Below are 13,628 nucleotides of genomic sequence, written 5' to 3' on the forward strand. Positions count from 1 at the left end.
CCATCATCTTTTTTGATTTATACCTCATAAAGCCTTTTTTTATAGGTTTGTAAAGCACTGAATTGGCCACAGGATAGTTTTATATTAAATCTCCGTGCTAATATGACTGTGAAGACAAAATGAAAGGAGACAACAGTTCAGAAACACTTTATTAGCATGGCTGAATAAAGTAGATTTGTTCAGACTTATCGACATTTTCTGGCACTGACTTTAAAACCTGATTTTTTTATTTCCTGCCTAGGAAGAATTAGATCACATTATCCTTGAAAATCTAGAAAGTCAATAATTATTAATCATGGCACTGACCTAGTAAAGACAAGGACCCCAGATGGCCTAGTGCTTGTGTTTTGGGTTTGTGTGGTGGGTTTTTTTGGTAGCGGGAGAGGGGCTGTAGGGGCAGCTCCTGTGAGAAGCTGCTGGACGCTTCCCCAGGTCCAAGTCGGACCTGCCTTGGGCCAAGGCTGCGCCCATCAGTGACGGTGGTAGCACCTCTGGGAGAAGGGATTTAAGAGGGGAAAGTGAGTAGGGGGATTGGAATGTGAGAGGAACCCCTCTGCGGATACGGAGGTCAGTGAGGAAGAAGAAGGAGGAGGAGGAGGAGGAGGAGGAGGTGCACTGGAGGAGGGGAGTTACTGAGCAACTGTGCAAGAAAATGGGTGGGAAAATTAATTGTGGGAGACTGCAAAGCAGTGGACTAGGAATAAAAAAACTTTCCTTATATCTGTATAGTCAGTGGCTCCAAATTAGCTCCTACCTCTAAGGAAAATGATCTGAGAATGATTGCATTTTCCTTTGAAATGCTCACTTGCACTCAAAAAGACAAAAAAAAGCACATCAAGCATGTAAATGCCCCATGTCCATACCCAGTTCCCATATATTTTTCCCATATTTCCTGTACTGACATTGCTGTCCACCCTGTCCTGCAGTGGTGGAACACAGGACCACTTTGTAGTTGATTTACTTGCTGGTTCCTTCAGGAGGAGAGTCAGTGGACTTACGGGTGGTCATCACAGTTTGGGATCTCTCTTCTTTAACATCTAGTTACTACTTCACGAACACTGTGTGATGGCCCTCGGACAGCAGGCAGCTCGTCTAAGGTATCCTTGATTGCTAGAAGCTTCCCTGGAGCTTCTGTTTTCTCAACAGTTGTATAATGCGCACTTCCTGAAGAGCTGGGGTTTGGAAGGAGGAGGATCACACAGACTGAATGTCTAATTTTGTTAAAATCAAACTTTAAAGTCAGGTATTTGAGAGGTTAATAACTATCAAAATTAGAAATTCTTTTCCATCAAAAATCTTTGGCTGTGATGAGCTTTTATGTAACAGTACACGTATGGCCAAATAAATTATTATCCACACTTTCTTGTTATTTACCTTTTCATTAATATATTGTCATGAATTTCAATACCTCCAGTACATGGCAAGTGTATGACACCATCCTAAAAAATATAGCAATTATGAAGTAAATATGAGTGGCAATCAGTCATTGAAAGCATCTCTCCATTACCTTCATCTTTATGACCCTGAAAAATTGCAGCGGGGAATCCTTATTTAATGTATAAAAGTAACACCTAATAGCTGGAAAATGTTTTAAGTTCCTTTCAGTTGCAGGTTACAAGATAATCATCTTGTGGGAACATGCCTCAGCATTTTCATGTATTCATGGCTGACGAAATGTCTCCTTTAATTCTTTTGGCAGATGAAGAAAAGTGATCGAAACCTTTTGTTATACAACCTTCAAGATTAAGTGATCACACCTGTTGAGTAGTTTTTGAAGGATGTAGTATAGATTTGGGTAATTGGCTAGAAGCTCTTTTTTTTCCATTAACTTGTAGGCAGAGTGCTGTCTCCCAAGTTTATTATCAGACTTAAGAGTTGCAAATGATGTTCTCAAAGTTCAAGCCACTTGATTGTAGCGTACTTGTAACATTTTCAAATACTCCCAGTGCAGTTTCCTTGCTGTCTAAAATAATCAAGCAGATAATGGTTTTCACATTTCACAGTAATGGAAAACTGTCAGGAACATTTTGAAGCATTAATGACTGTGGGCATAATATGCCCTTTAACTGTTTTCATCTGAAGGAGAAACATGTAGCTTTTGCCCTGAGCAGTTGCATCTTTTGAATGAATGTTGCACACAATACCAGTTAATTTGCTGACGTGCTGATGTGGTTTATACGAATGTCTGTACATAATGGATTTATTTTGTTGCTTCTGCAGAAGCTATCTTTGAATTTATTCACAACAAAAAAGGTTTCAGTTTTGCTCTTCGGATCGTATTATGCTAGAATTATTTTTATGATCTGCTGTGATGCAAGCTATCTTGTATCTGACAATCTATTGCAAACAAATGAGAAACAACTTTGCATCTACTACAGAAAGCCTTATGGCAGCAACTGCAGTTTGTACTGATCTCTGCAAGTAATTTTCTTACTCGTTCCATGAAATGAAAAATCCTTTCTTTTTGTCTTGTCTTTTGGATGGGATGCTACTACTAAAGTAATTGTCACAGTCATCATTCATGGTGGGCTACGATTCAACCAACAACGAACGAGTATCAGCATATCTGGCTCCATATCAGACCATGTTTATTGTGTTTACTCTATATTGTTTGTGTATTGAGCAAATAATCTTTAGATATTATGCCTTCCACGGGCAGTATTTATCTTTGCATGCCAAATAACTGCACATGCAATAAATGCCTAGCTGTACTTTTTTAAGTAGACTCGGTTTGCTCCACATATATATTTCAAATATATCATTTGCACTCTAAATGCTCAAGACTGTAATGATTCTTAGGCTTCTTAGGCTTTAGTGTATGTGTAAATTATTGCTGTTTGAAGCTAGACAGAATTTGATTTCAATAAAACTGATCTTTCATTTTCTCATTCTTTAGTAAGGGTAGTTCAACTTCAGAGAGTCAGATGAGGAGGAGTGAGTCCAGAAAAAATACGTGTTTCACTTTTCTGCCTCATTGCGACCAGGTTCTTCAGGCATCCTGAGATCACAGTCAGTATCCCATCCACTACTGAGGGAACTTGCCCCTCACTTTGAAACTCCCAGGGTCTTTGCTCTGAGAATAAAGAGAGTTCGGTTTTCTCAAGTCCGTTTTCTGTAATGTCCTCAGCACCTCTGAAGACACCAGGAAAGAAATTCATATGTCAAAGCTGAAGTCCATGTACAGTTCTCAGAGCACCTGTCTCGTAACACAAATCAGTTCTAACAAAGAACAAGTGTTTCCTGATTACATAGCTACTGTAAACTTTGCAGACATTTGCAGTCTTCTTTACTCTTTCCTCAGCTGTGTGCAAAGTGCAAAAATACCGTGTTTCAAAAAGAAATGTCTCAAGCATCCCTGACTTGCTTCAGAGGTGCAATTCAAGCTGTTTGAACTTTTGGAGTTGGATTTTGTTAAAAAGCTTAGGTTTGTATAGGCTGAATTCTTCAGGGTTCTTTAGCGTTTCTCTATAAAATTCTATTCAATTCTTTTTGGATGTCCCATTCTTCATACAAGAAATAAAATAAAGACCATCACCAATAAAAAACAGTGCGCAGTTAACCTAGAAGGGGATACACAGAGCTAACCAAGAGGAAAATGTATGTACACATATTTAACTGAGCATTGCCTGAACCAGGGCTTCTCCATGGGCAGCTCTGTCCTCTTGGGATCCAGACTGTTGGGTACTTTCAGAAGATATCATGAGACAGAAGAAGATGGTCTTGTCCTCCACAGCATTGTCATTCATCTTCTTTTCAGAAAAGGTGGAACCTGGATTCTACACCCTCCTCAAACACATACGTGTATGTGTACATGTACATGTACATGTGTGTGTGCATCGGCAAGGGTGGATGGGTGGCAGCTCCTAGTTTGTGGGAGAAGGTTCTGCTCACCTCCCTGCTCCTGGGGATAGTGGATAGTCTCCATCCCTTTTGCCGAAGTTTGAAGAGACATAGAGGGACTTGAAACAAAGATTATTTTTTTTTTTCAGTTGAATAAGAAGGAGCCTTATTGTGTGACCACTGCCTGCTGGAAAATGAAAACCGTTCTTTCACACCTCTGTGGGGTAAAGTAGGCCTGCAATCCAGCAGGCACCAATTTGTTCCTGAAGGACAGTACATAATGTGAAGTTTCATAAGTGTCTTTTTTTAAGTATCAGTTGGTAACATCGTCTGTTAATGATGAACATTAAATGCTTATAAAACTATAAAGGGATAACTTCTAAGTAGTGATTTGTGTGACTCTCTGGCAGATACACCCGCCCCGACAGGAAACAAAACTTCTCTGGGCAGGGAGGAGAGGGGGAAAAACCCCAAACCCCAGAGGCCACAGGTTGAAAATGGAACTGACAGGTCTGAGACGCGCAGGTAGACGAAGTGTTGGATTAAAACGACCCCGGGTCAGATGCGACAAGGGTCTAAGCAGGATCCCGCCGGAGGACGTTTTGAGTCAGTCGGTCCTCCTCGGAGCAGCAGGTCTGCAGCCGGGGACTCTCCCCTTGGGTTGGGACGCTGCCCTAGGTAGCTCCTCGAGGTTGAGAGCCCTCATCTTTTAGGGGAGCGATATGCGCATTTTGAGTCATCATTTTTAAATCTTAAGAATTCTTGAGTTGGCTGTGTGGTACTAATTCCCCTCACATCATTGAGCCTGTGGTTCACAAATGTTACCGAGGTTCTAACTAACTTTTTACTGAAGAATAAATCTGACTTTTAACACCTGTTGAATTTGATTGTGTGAGCCTCCATAACAGACTCAGACACTGATGACAAACAAGGTATTTTACATACTTTATTAGTAATGAAAATATTCCTCAAAGACATGACTCCACTTACAACTTGCGTAGCTCCATCAAGAAGGAAATAAAGCTTCTCTCTTTCCTCTTACTTGAACAGGTTGAATATCTACACACTAAGTAGGAAGTTAAAATTACGTCACCAGAAGTAGTAACATCCTCTTAAATACTGCTTCATGTTCTCGTAGAGTAGAATAAATGAAATAGAAGACTTAAGAATAGCCTTGAAAGGAACTTCAAGGAATAAAAGTATGTAGAATTTGTAAAAAAGCTAGACAAATAATATTTCAGAAACCCTGACCTTGAATTATAAAATACAGTAGTGCTACACTCAAAGCATGTATTAGAATAACTCGTTAAAAAGTGTTCTCTGCATCTTGCAGATGTCAGTTTTTCTGTTTTCATTGCTGCATTAAATTCAAGGCACAGTCTTTATGGTTTTGGTTTTTTATAAAGAAAATGATACAAAAATACACTACTAGTAAGGCAAATATTAAAAATAGGATTAAATCCAGTATACTCAAATATCCATTATCAGGTATCTTCTGGGCATAGACCAGAAATTAGTATAACATTGTCCACTGCAATTTCTCCAGTTTTGCCCTTCCCACGTTCTGATTCAAAAGTGACCTGTCATAAGAAGAGAGATGTATTAACAGTGAAAAGGTAGTTTATCCAACCATTTAGCAACTCTTAATTAGTTATAGTGCTATGTCTGAGGAATGTTTTATCACAATACAGGACTTAATGACTTAAATCCTTGCCGTTTTTAGTGTTTCTGTGCATTATTGAACTAGACTGATAATCCTCTGCACAGATTTACAACACCAAATGGATTCCTTTAACAAGATTACTTATTTTCATTGACAAAATGCAAATTGAGTGAAATCCTATTACAATAGTGTAGTTTTATCACAGTGTGTAACGTTCGTGCACTCCTTTTCTTGAAGACATTACAACTGTTCATTTTCCATCTATTTCGATCCTTGGGTTTTGGGTGTATATACTATATATATATTTATTCTTTCTCTATATATAGTATAGTGTGTATACTATATATGGAGAGTATGTTCATTTTTATGAATAGGATGCCTGGGCTTTTATTTTATAGTCTGATTCTCATCTGTGTAAGGGTTTTTCTACATCATTCCAGTAGTGCAAAGAACCTTGAAAGAGCTTGCATTTCATTTATACTCCCAGTATTCAGTTATACAGTAGAAGCCTTTACACAGCACTGAAAATGTTCAGTCACATAAATGAAAACCAGGCCGTAGCATTTCAAGGAGAAACTTGCTGAATCCCTGATGGAGGCAGTTTTCTGTGCAGAGTGTTCCCTGTTGGCTAGTATGTCCTGCTCCTAGGGTGAATGCCCATCCTTGATTATACATGATGTCTCCTTTTGCACTAATTACCTGGTTTAGTGTGGTTTGAGAGCATCCTCTTCTATGAAACAGGGATAATTTTCATTTTTCCAGGAATATATGTATGCTTCTTTTGCATGAGATTTTAAACAGAGATTTTCATTGTGTTAATTTATGATCTGATGCAGTTTTTACAAAATGACAGGATTACTGGCATCAATGTTCTAACCAACTGGGGTAATTCAGTTCTGAAATTACAACCAGTAATAATTTCTGCCTCCTAAAATTGGTGTTCCTGTTTCCCCTTTCAGATAAGCCTTTCAATTGCCAGTAAGCTATGCCTACAAAACAGTTGGTGGAACACTTGAGGATTTGGAAATTAAGCTGTTGATTATGGTATTTGGCTTATAAATTGTGTTATACTTACACTGTTGGTTGTTTCAGCCCCCTGAAATATCTCTACTTTTCCAGTTCTCCACCTTTCATCTTTTCCTTTGTTCTGCTCCCAGACAGGAGCAGTTTTTTTGTTTGCCAGGAACACTCGAAGTTTCCCCACTCTCTCACCAGCAAGCCGATAACTGAAAATCAAGCAGTAGCTGCTCTTTGGTTTGAGGTCAGTGAGGAGAAGTTTTAGACGCCCCATATCCTTCTTGTGCCCCACAAAAGCTGGAACTGCCATGTAGTACCCATCACCTTGTAACGAAAAGAAAAAAAAAGGAAAATGCATCTTTAACAGACTTGTGTTATTTATTAGCAAATTGAACACATATTTGCTAAGAAAATGCGTGGAAGCTGTGTTACTGGAATAATTTAAAATCAGACTGGAGAAAAGCAGCAGGGAAGTGTACTTTTCAAGGAATAAGCTTCTCTGATCTGGAAGTCAGATCAGTTTACAGACGAGATGAGTTCATATTTCACTGGCAATTACAGTCGTTCTTCCTTGCGCTACCTTTCAAAGGCAAAACCATCTCAGTTTTTCAAATGCAACAGCCTGAAACGTGCTGCTGCGCCTCTGTGGTCAGACCATTTCCACTGTCCTCTGCAGTGATGACAAACTCATAAAGGAACTGATAACTTATTCCCCAAACCCTGGAGGACCAATGAAATTATGGAGACACACAAAGTGATAAAGGGCTAAACCATCTGGGCCCATAAATAATCAGCAGATGTAAGTTTGGGGAGACAGGGTAAGGTCAGGGTAAGGTCTTCCTGGAAGTGACAGCACAGAGAAGGGACTTGGGGAAAAGGAAATATACGGAGCAGGAGAGGAAGGATTAGTGAAGAAAGACTGGGATGGAAAGACTGTGAGGGAAGAGTTTCTTCAGCCACCCTTTTTTATAGACACCCACACAGCAGTCACACATCGCACCCGTGGAGCTCTTTCTCAGGTTTTAGCAGGCCTGCCATTGGTACCAGGTCAGGTATCGGTTGTTCCTGAAGAGCCCCCTGCCCTCGGCTCATTCTGAGGAATGCCGTCACTAGTTTGCCTTGCAGAGTTTGAGATTTCTGAGCAGTTATCACAGTGCTGTCTAAGCCGTGTGAGTGACTACACCGCCACATCCCTCTAAATGGCAGATGTGTGATTAAATGCCCTACCAGTCTTGGAGAGACACAATGTGTAACTAATAAGGTTGCCATTGCCTTGTACCTTGCAATTCCCAACAGTTATATTCTAATAATTTTTCTCATCTTTTGATTTGTTTCTGTTGAAATACGTTGCTGATTACCAGTTGCCACTGGATATTTCAAAGAAACAATTTCTACTCCCAGCATTCTCTGCCTCCTTTCTTCTTTTATAAAGATAAGCCACTGATAGGAAAGCTAATTCTTGATTCTGTTTTCCCCTCCATCCCCCCTTTTTTTGGAGGGGGTGAGCCATCAAATCAAAGCATAGCTAGAGGACAGATCTTTAAATACCTCTATCTCGATCAGCAGGATTCCAGTCAAAGTCATCATCAGCATCTTGTTTCCAGTCGCAGACCCCTCGGCTGAAGCTGCAATCAACTGAAAAAAAAATTGGCAATGGAGACTCAGAGATAAGAGGAGCACTATATCGTAAGTACTGATAAAAATAGTTTGCTCTTTATTCACCCAGTTATTAATATATAGATAATCCTAAAATTATCTACTGAGTTCAGATAGTGCTGACCTATATTAAATTGCAAAAAAGCAAAACATTAGAATTTATATAGTAATTCTTTCTCTAACTCAGAGGAAAATCTGTTGTCTTTTTACTGCCAATCTCCCATGTGCACATGAGTTTATATGCTGTGACTTCTGTATACTGAGTGCCTGCCAATCACCAAGTATAGTTGGAGGTGTTAGTTTTGAACTCTAGCATCATAAATGGTTTGGGAACTGCCAACTTTGGAGCTTTCCTCTCTCCATTTGTTACACTGCTGTAGCTGTAATCAGCTGAGATGCTCAAGCTCCAGTTCTATCCTTTGAAAGAGAGAAGCTGGCTTCCCATGAGAGGAATACTTTAAGTCAGCAGTTGATACTCATACTACGTGGAGCTGGGAATAGCGCAAATCACTTGGCCTTTAGAGCACACTGAAAAAGGGTGTCACCCAGAGCACACCACAGCCATCGTGACTGGGCAGATGAAAAGCATTACATACACAAAGAAAGAAACACTGTGCAATGCAAGCATGACAGATCAGGTTAAGAATAATACGTCAGCCATCTGAATTTCCTCAGAAAGAAGCATTCTTCTTGTTCTTTTCATGTATTTTATCATGAGACAAACAAGTGAGGTACATGGCATTTAGAGAGCTTTACTGTATAAATCCATTGTTTCTGAGACTACTGCTTTCTGAATTGGAAAAAACCCGGTATCTTCCCCTTAATGTCAGCCAGCACATCTGTCTATTTTGTGTTGGTTTGTTTTCTTTAAGATTTGGAAGGATTTGTGGATTGGTTTTGTCATAAAAATAATCTCAGCTACAGCCAATCCCAGCATTTCAGCCCCTGCCCACTTGGCTGGGAACTCCCCAGGAGGAGGATGCTGCCCTGTAAATGCATCAGCTCAATACAATCTCTCAGTCCCCCCTTTTGGATTCTCGGTTTTTCCATGGCTCTTGTAAGCAGGTCCTTATAGTCAGCTTCATGATTCTGTCCATCCCAGGGAAACTGTCTCCCACCAGGAGAGGGGTAGAGTGCCCTTTGATCTGCCTTTATCCTCTGCTTTGACCAGAGCTACAAAAATATATATAGTTTCCAAAAGGCAGTGAAGCTTTCTGTTTGAATGTGCATGAAGCAGTTTCCTAAGGCATGGCAGAAGCTTAAGTTGTGTACATAAATTGACAGGTCTTGGACCTTGTATGCTCCCCTCAGTGATTTTGCAACAATTTTTTAATGTGAGAAAGAACAGGTAGTATCATCTTACTCTGATATCCACAGGACTTACTGATTAATTGGGAACTATCATAAATTCATAGCCAGGCTATTTAAGATTCAGGATAAATATTTATTCAGTCTTGCTCAGGGGAAAATCCTATTGACTTCGGGCAGAGGACCAGGAGAAAAACCAAGAGAATATGGCTGAAGGACATTGCATATTGTTGCGTGCTATGCAATGCTCTTCTAACATGGTTTCATTTTATAGACTATAGAAATGACTTTATTTTTTCATTACTATGAAATAAATCATGTGAAATTCAATTACAAGTCAAGTTTCAATGCAGGGGGACTTTCTATACATGGCTTATAAACAGTTAAAGTATGTTTTGAAAAGGACACAAAAACAGCTTCTCACATTGGAACTGGCAGAACGGTTTGGCCAGATACTGTCTCTAACACACTCACCAAACCTTTGCTTTATGTTAAAGGCTTTTAAACTGGTTCTGGCTTGGCTAATATAGGTTGTCATGAAAACACACAATACACAGGAAAATAAATACTGTAGAATAAAAATAATGTACCTTCTTGCTCTGGTCTCGACACTGGAACTTTCCTCTGTGCCAGGAGAGGGCTGAAGGCAGCTGCTTCTTTCACCTTGGGAACTAGGGAAAGCAACTTGTCAAGTGCTCAGTCATCACAGGAACAGAAGATGGAACTTTATTCCTTATATCAGTTGTCATCATTTATTTGAATAACTCAGTGTATGTGTTTTCCACTCCACCACCAAACTCACATTCCTAACCCCAGTTAGATACTAACTCTGAGTTTTAAGACTTTGTTTAATTGCTGTTTTCCATAGCACTGTGCCTTCTAAGCTGTGGGCAACGGAGCTACAAGATTCACAAGGTCATAAAATGGTGACCGTGGTCTTTCTTTGGCGTGGTGATCTGCTTTCCTGCTACAAAACTTCAACTAATAATCAATGTACCTGAACTCTACCAGACAGTGAAGACAACAGCTCAATGGCTTGGCAGCACTTTGCCAAAAGCAGCAGGGTAATATCAGAGACTTCATAAAAGCTATAAACATCGGGAGTTCAAAGGCCCACAGGTCTATATTCAGGTAAGCTGTAACAGAAGCCCCAGGAAATTATTTTTCTGAAGCCGTACTCTCTGCTGGGGTACATGTTGTCCTGCAAAGCTGGTCAGCTCTGCTGTCTGTTGGGAAGGAAGGGTGCAGCGACTGCCCAACCTCTTCCTCACCCTCCCTGCAACAGCTGGCAAGCACAGCCTGATGTTTTGATAACCAGTCCTGGTGGGAACCCCTGAACAAGTTCTTATGTAAAAATTGGTTGACATGTCTTGTGCCAAACTGGAAGAGTCGGTACAGCAGCACAGTCAATGAATGTTAGGTGCATTCCCTAAGATACTGGCCTAAAGGAGGTAGTTACTCAAGAAGCGCTGTTTTTCAGCAGCAGCCTCTGAGACCAAGGCAAAACTTCTCCTGTCTGATGAGCTACAAAGATAGAGAAGCTTGCAAACTCTTATTTACTCTAAATAATACTCTAAAATACTCTAAGTACTTTTAAAGCTCTGTGAATAAGCTTCTTTTGTACTATTTGAAGTGATTAACAGAGAAGTGCGCTCATTAAAAAAAAAATTATAGTCTCAACTTCTTTGTGCAGAGCCTGTGTAAGTGACTAATCACACATGAGATAAGGGGAAGATCTGCTTTCACTGGCAGAGGATTCTATCCTTTGCAAACATGTACGCAGATGATACCTATGATATATACGTACACACCTATGAAAACAGAAGGAGCTGAAATGTGCCATTTTAGAGGAGGAGTGAGGGAGGATCCTTTGGATTACTGCTTACAGAAGGTGTTAGTGGAAAGCCTGACAGACTGAAGTTCACTTTTCAAGCACACCACGTGGGCAGCAACGCTAAGAAAAGCTCAGACTTCCTCAACAGTGCCAAATGATAGGAGCTATGGAAATGGAAATTACTTTTCCCTACTCAGCATTGTATCATACATGCTATTAGAAAGTTGCAAATGCCAAATATTTTACAAGTCATTACTTTCACATGCACACACATTTGTTCAGCAGAAAGTTTGTTCCCATGAGTTCCACTGACCTAGGGCTTTCCATCAAAATACTGCAACATACTCACAGTCGTAAACACATACTCAGTTTTAAGAATATACTTACAACCCACTGCAATCCAGAGCCTCCTAGCACCATAAAGACAGTGCCATCTCCTTAACCTTTCTTCTCCTTCAAAACTGTCAAAAATTGCTCTGTGTGTACACAGAGAAAACACACGCTGATGAAGAGGCCCTGGAGGCACTTCCAGAGGTGCTGAATTGAGCCAAGAAAGGAGACTCGTGCAATCTTACAAGCTTTCTGATGAATTGCCAGGAGCGTGTCCTCTCTTGTTGCCCTTGCAGCCTTCCCCTCACCCAGACCATTGCTTAAATCACCTGGATAATATTCTTACTTAAGGCAAGGATTAATATATCTTTCTCCAAATTAATACATGTCTACAGATACACATTTAGGAACAGCCACATAGAGATTAGGTGTCAAGTTTACTGTCATGCCGTAAAATTTGCCTCATACTTAGTGAAAGAGGCTCAGGCTGTGAAAACCCTTGCCAAAATGAAGAGAGCTATTAAAATGTGATCAGTTCTGGAAAGAGTGGTGTGATTTAACAGAAGACAACAGCTGCCAGAATGATTTATTTATTGAGTTATTGAATTACACTTGAATTCACTTGAGGTGTAGCTGTGTGCTGCAGATTCTTCAAGTGAAGAACTGTCATGCACATAAAAAAAGCCAAATTTTGTATCCAAATCTATTTTTGTTTTCAGTGTCAGGCATTACACTCCAGTTCTCCACTTACTGGAAGGTATCAGCCGCATATTATGAGAAACCGTAAGCTTCAGCTTACAGAAAGCTTTCCAAGAAACCTTACTACTCGGAATGTGCCTACATTTTACATCAGACCATCACTGGACATAGACAGGGTCCAAAGTTTACCGACACCTAAGTACTAAGCAGGAGTCAGGATTGCTCTTTTCGGCTCTTCTGCTGTCAAGTGGTGCTTGCAGAAAGGCAGGCCTTGTCTCATGTTCCCTAAGAACATACTGCCACCAACAAAAGCTCATATACGTCCCACTTCAGGCACAGCAGAGTCTATCCTTCTTTCTGTACTGCTAGTGCCCACCCATCTACTTATCTGCAGCACTAGGTACTATATAATCTCTACATATAAAACCCTTTGTACCATGGCGCCATACATTCTTAACTGTTGATGTCATCATGATACTCTTAGGAGGTAAGATGGGTTGATCTTATCAGCAGGAATTAGTGGCAGAGAGAGCTAATGCCCAGGTCTTTAGTACCTGTATAACTAACTACCCCCAATTTCCATAGGAGTTGTGTCTGTGAATGTTGATGATGAGCTGAGCGTCAATAAACTGGTGATGTTCTGATCCTGAGAACAGCCACCGTGTTGGCGACACAGGTTCTTGCATCTGCAAGAAATTCAGTGTTGCTATTTGTGACACGTATCTGAGTAATGCCCCTGTTCTGAGGAGGGGCAATCTCTGAGCTATGTTAGATGCAGTTTGCCAATTGTATTATATATCAGGAACTGCAGCAAGGAAAGAAACTCTGCAAAATAGAACAGCCCCAGCCAGCTCTGTCTGGCTGAAAGTACTTCCCTAAAAAATAATAGGACTCACATAAAACAACTCTGAAACTACTGAGGATGTCTGCAATCATGGAAACACTTCTTAGCAATAACCTCAGAAAATGAGAAAGTAGTGCTGAAAAGAAGCATTCAGACATTGTTCTAGTATAAACGTGGCTAAATAGAGTGCCATGAAGGGGATTTAGAAACACATTTATACATGAAACCAGAATTCCACTTTAAAACCACCAGGCTTACAGGGAGCTCTGCGCATAATGAAATAGGTGAGGTCTGAGAGCCACCTCCTAGCCATCCCCCTGCCCGGGGACCTTTAGACAAGAAAGTAAGGAAAGATAACAGACTGCCACTAAAAGATACAGCAAAAGAGCTAGTTAGGTTCAAGCATATTCTTTCGTACAGCGCACAGCAGCGTCCTC

General features: G+C 40.4%; 1 protein-coding gene across 1 annotated transcript in view; it reads right to left on the reverse strand.

The window, feature by feature from the left end:
* Positions 1–4,773: 4,773 nt before the first annotated feature.
* Positions 4,774–13,628, reverse strand: part of EGFL6 (EGF like domain multiple 6) — a 41,989-nt gene continuing 33,134 nt past the window's right edge. The window contains exons 9-12 of the mRNA XM_069770388.1: positions 10,075–10,155; positions 8,069–8,155; positions 6,579–6,844; positions 4,774–5,420 (exon numbers count right to left, since the gene is read on the reverse strand). Coding sequence (XP_069626489.1) covers positions 5,325–5,420; positions 6,579–6,844; positions 8,069–8,155; positions 10,075–10,155 — 530 coding nt within the window. The 3' untranslated portion in view covers positions 4,774–5,324. The remainder of the gene's footprint in view (positions 5,421–6,578; positions 6,845–8,068; positions 8,156–10,074; positions 10,156–13,628) is intronic.

This window comes from Haliaeetus albicilla, chromosome 25, assembly GCF_947461875.1.
Source record: "Haliaeetus albicilla chromosome 25, bHalAlb1.1, whole genome shotgun sequence".
Classification (NCBI taxonomy): Eukaryota; Metazoa; Chordata; class Aves; order Accipitriformes; family Accipitridae; genus Haliaeetus; species Haliaeetus albicilla.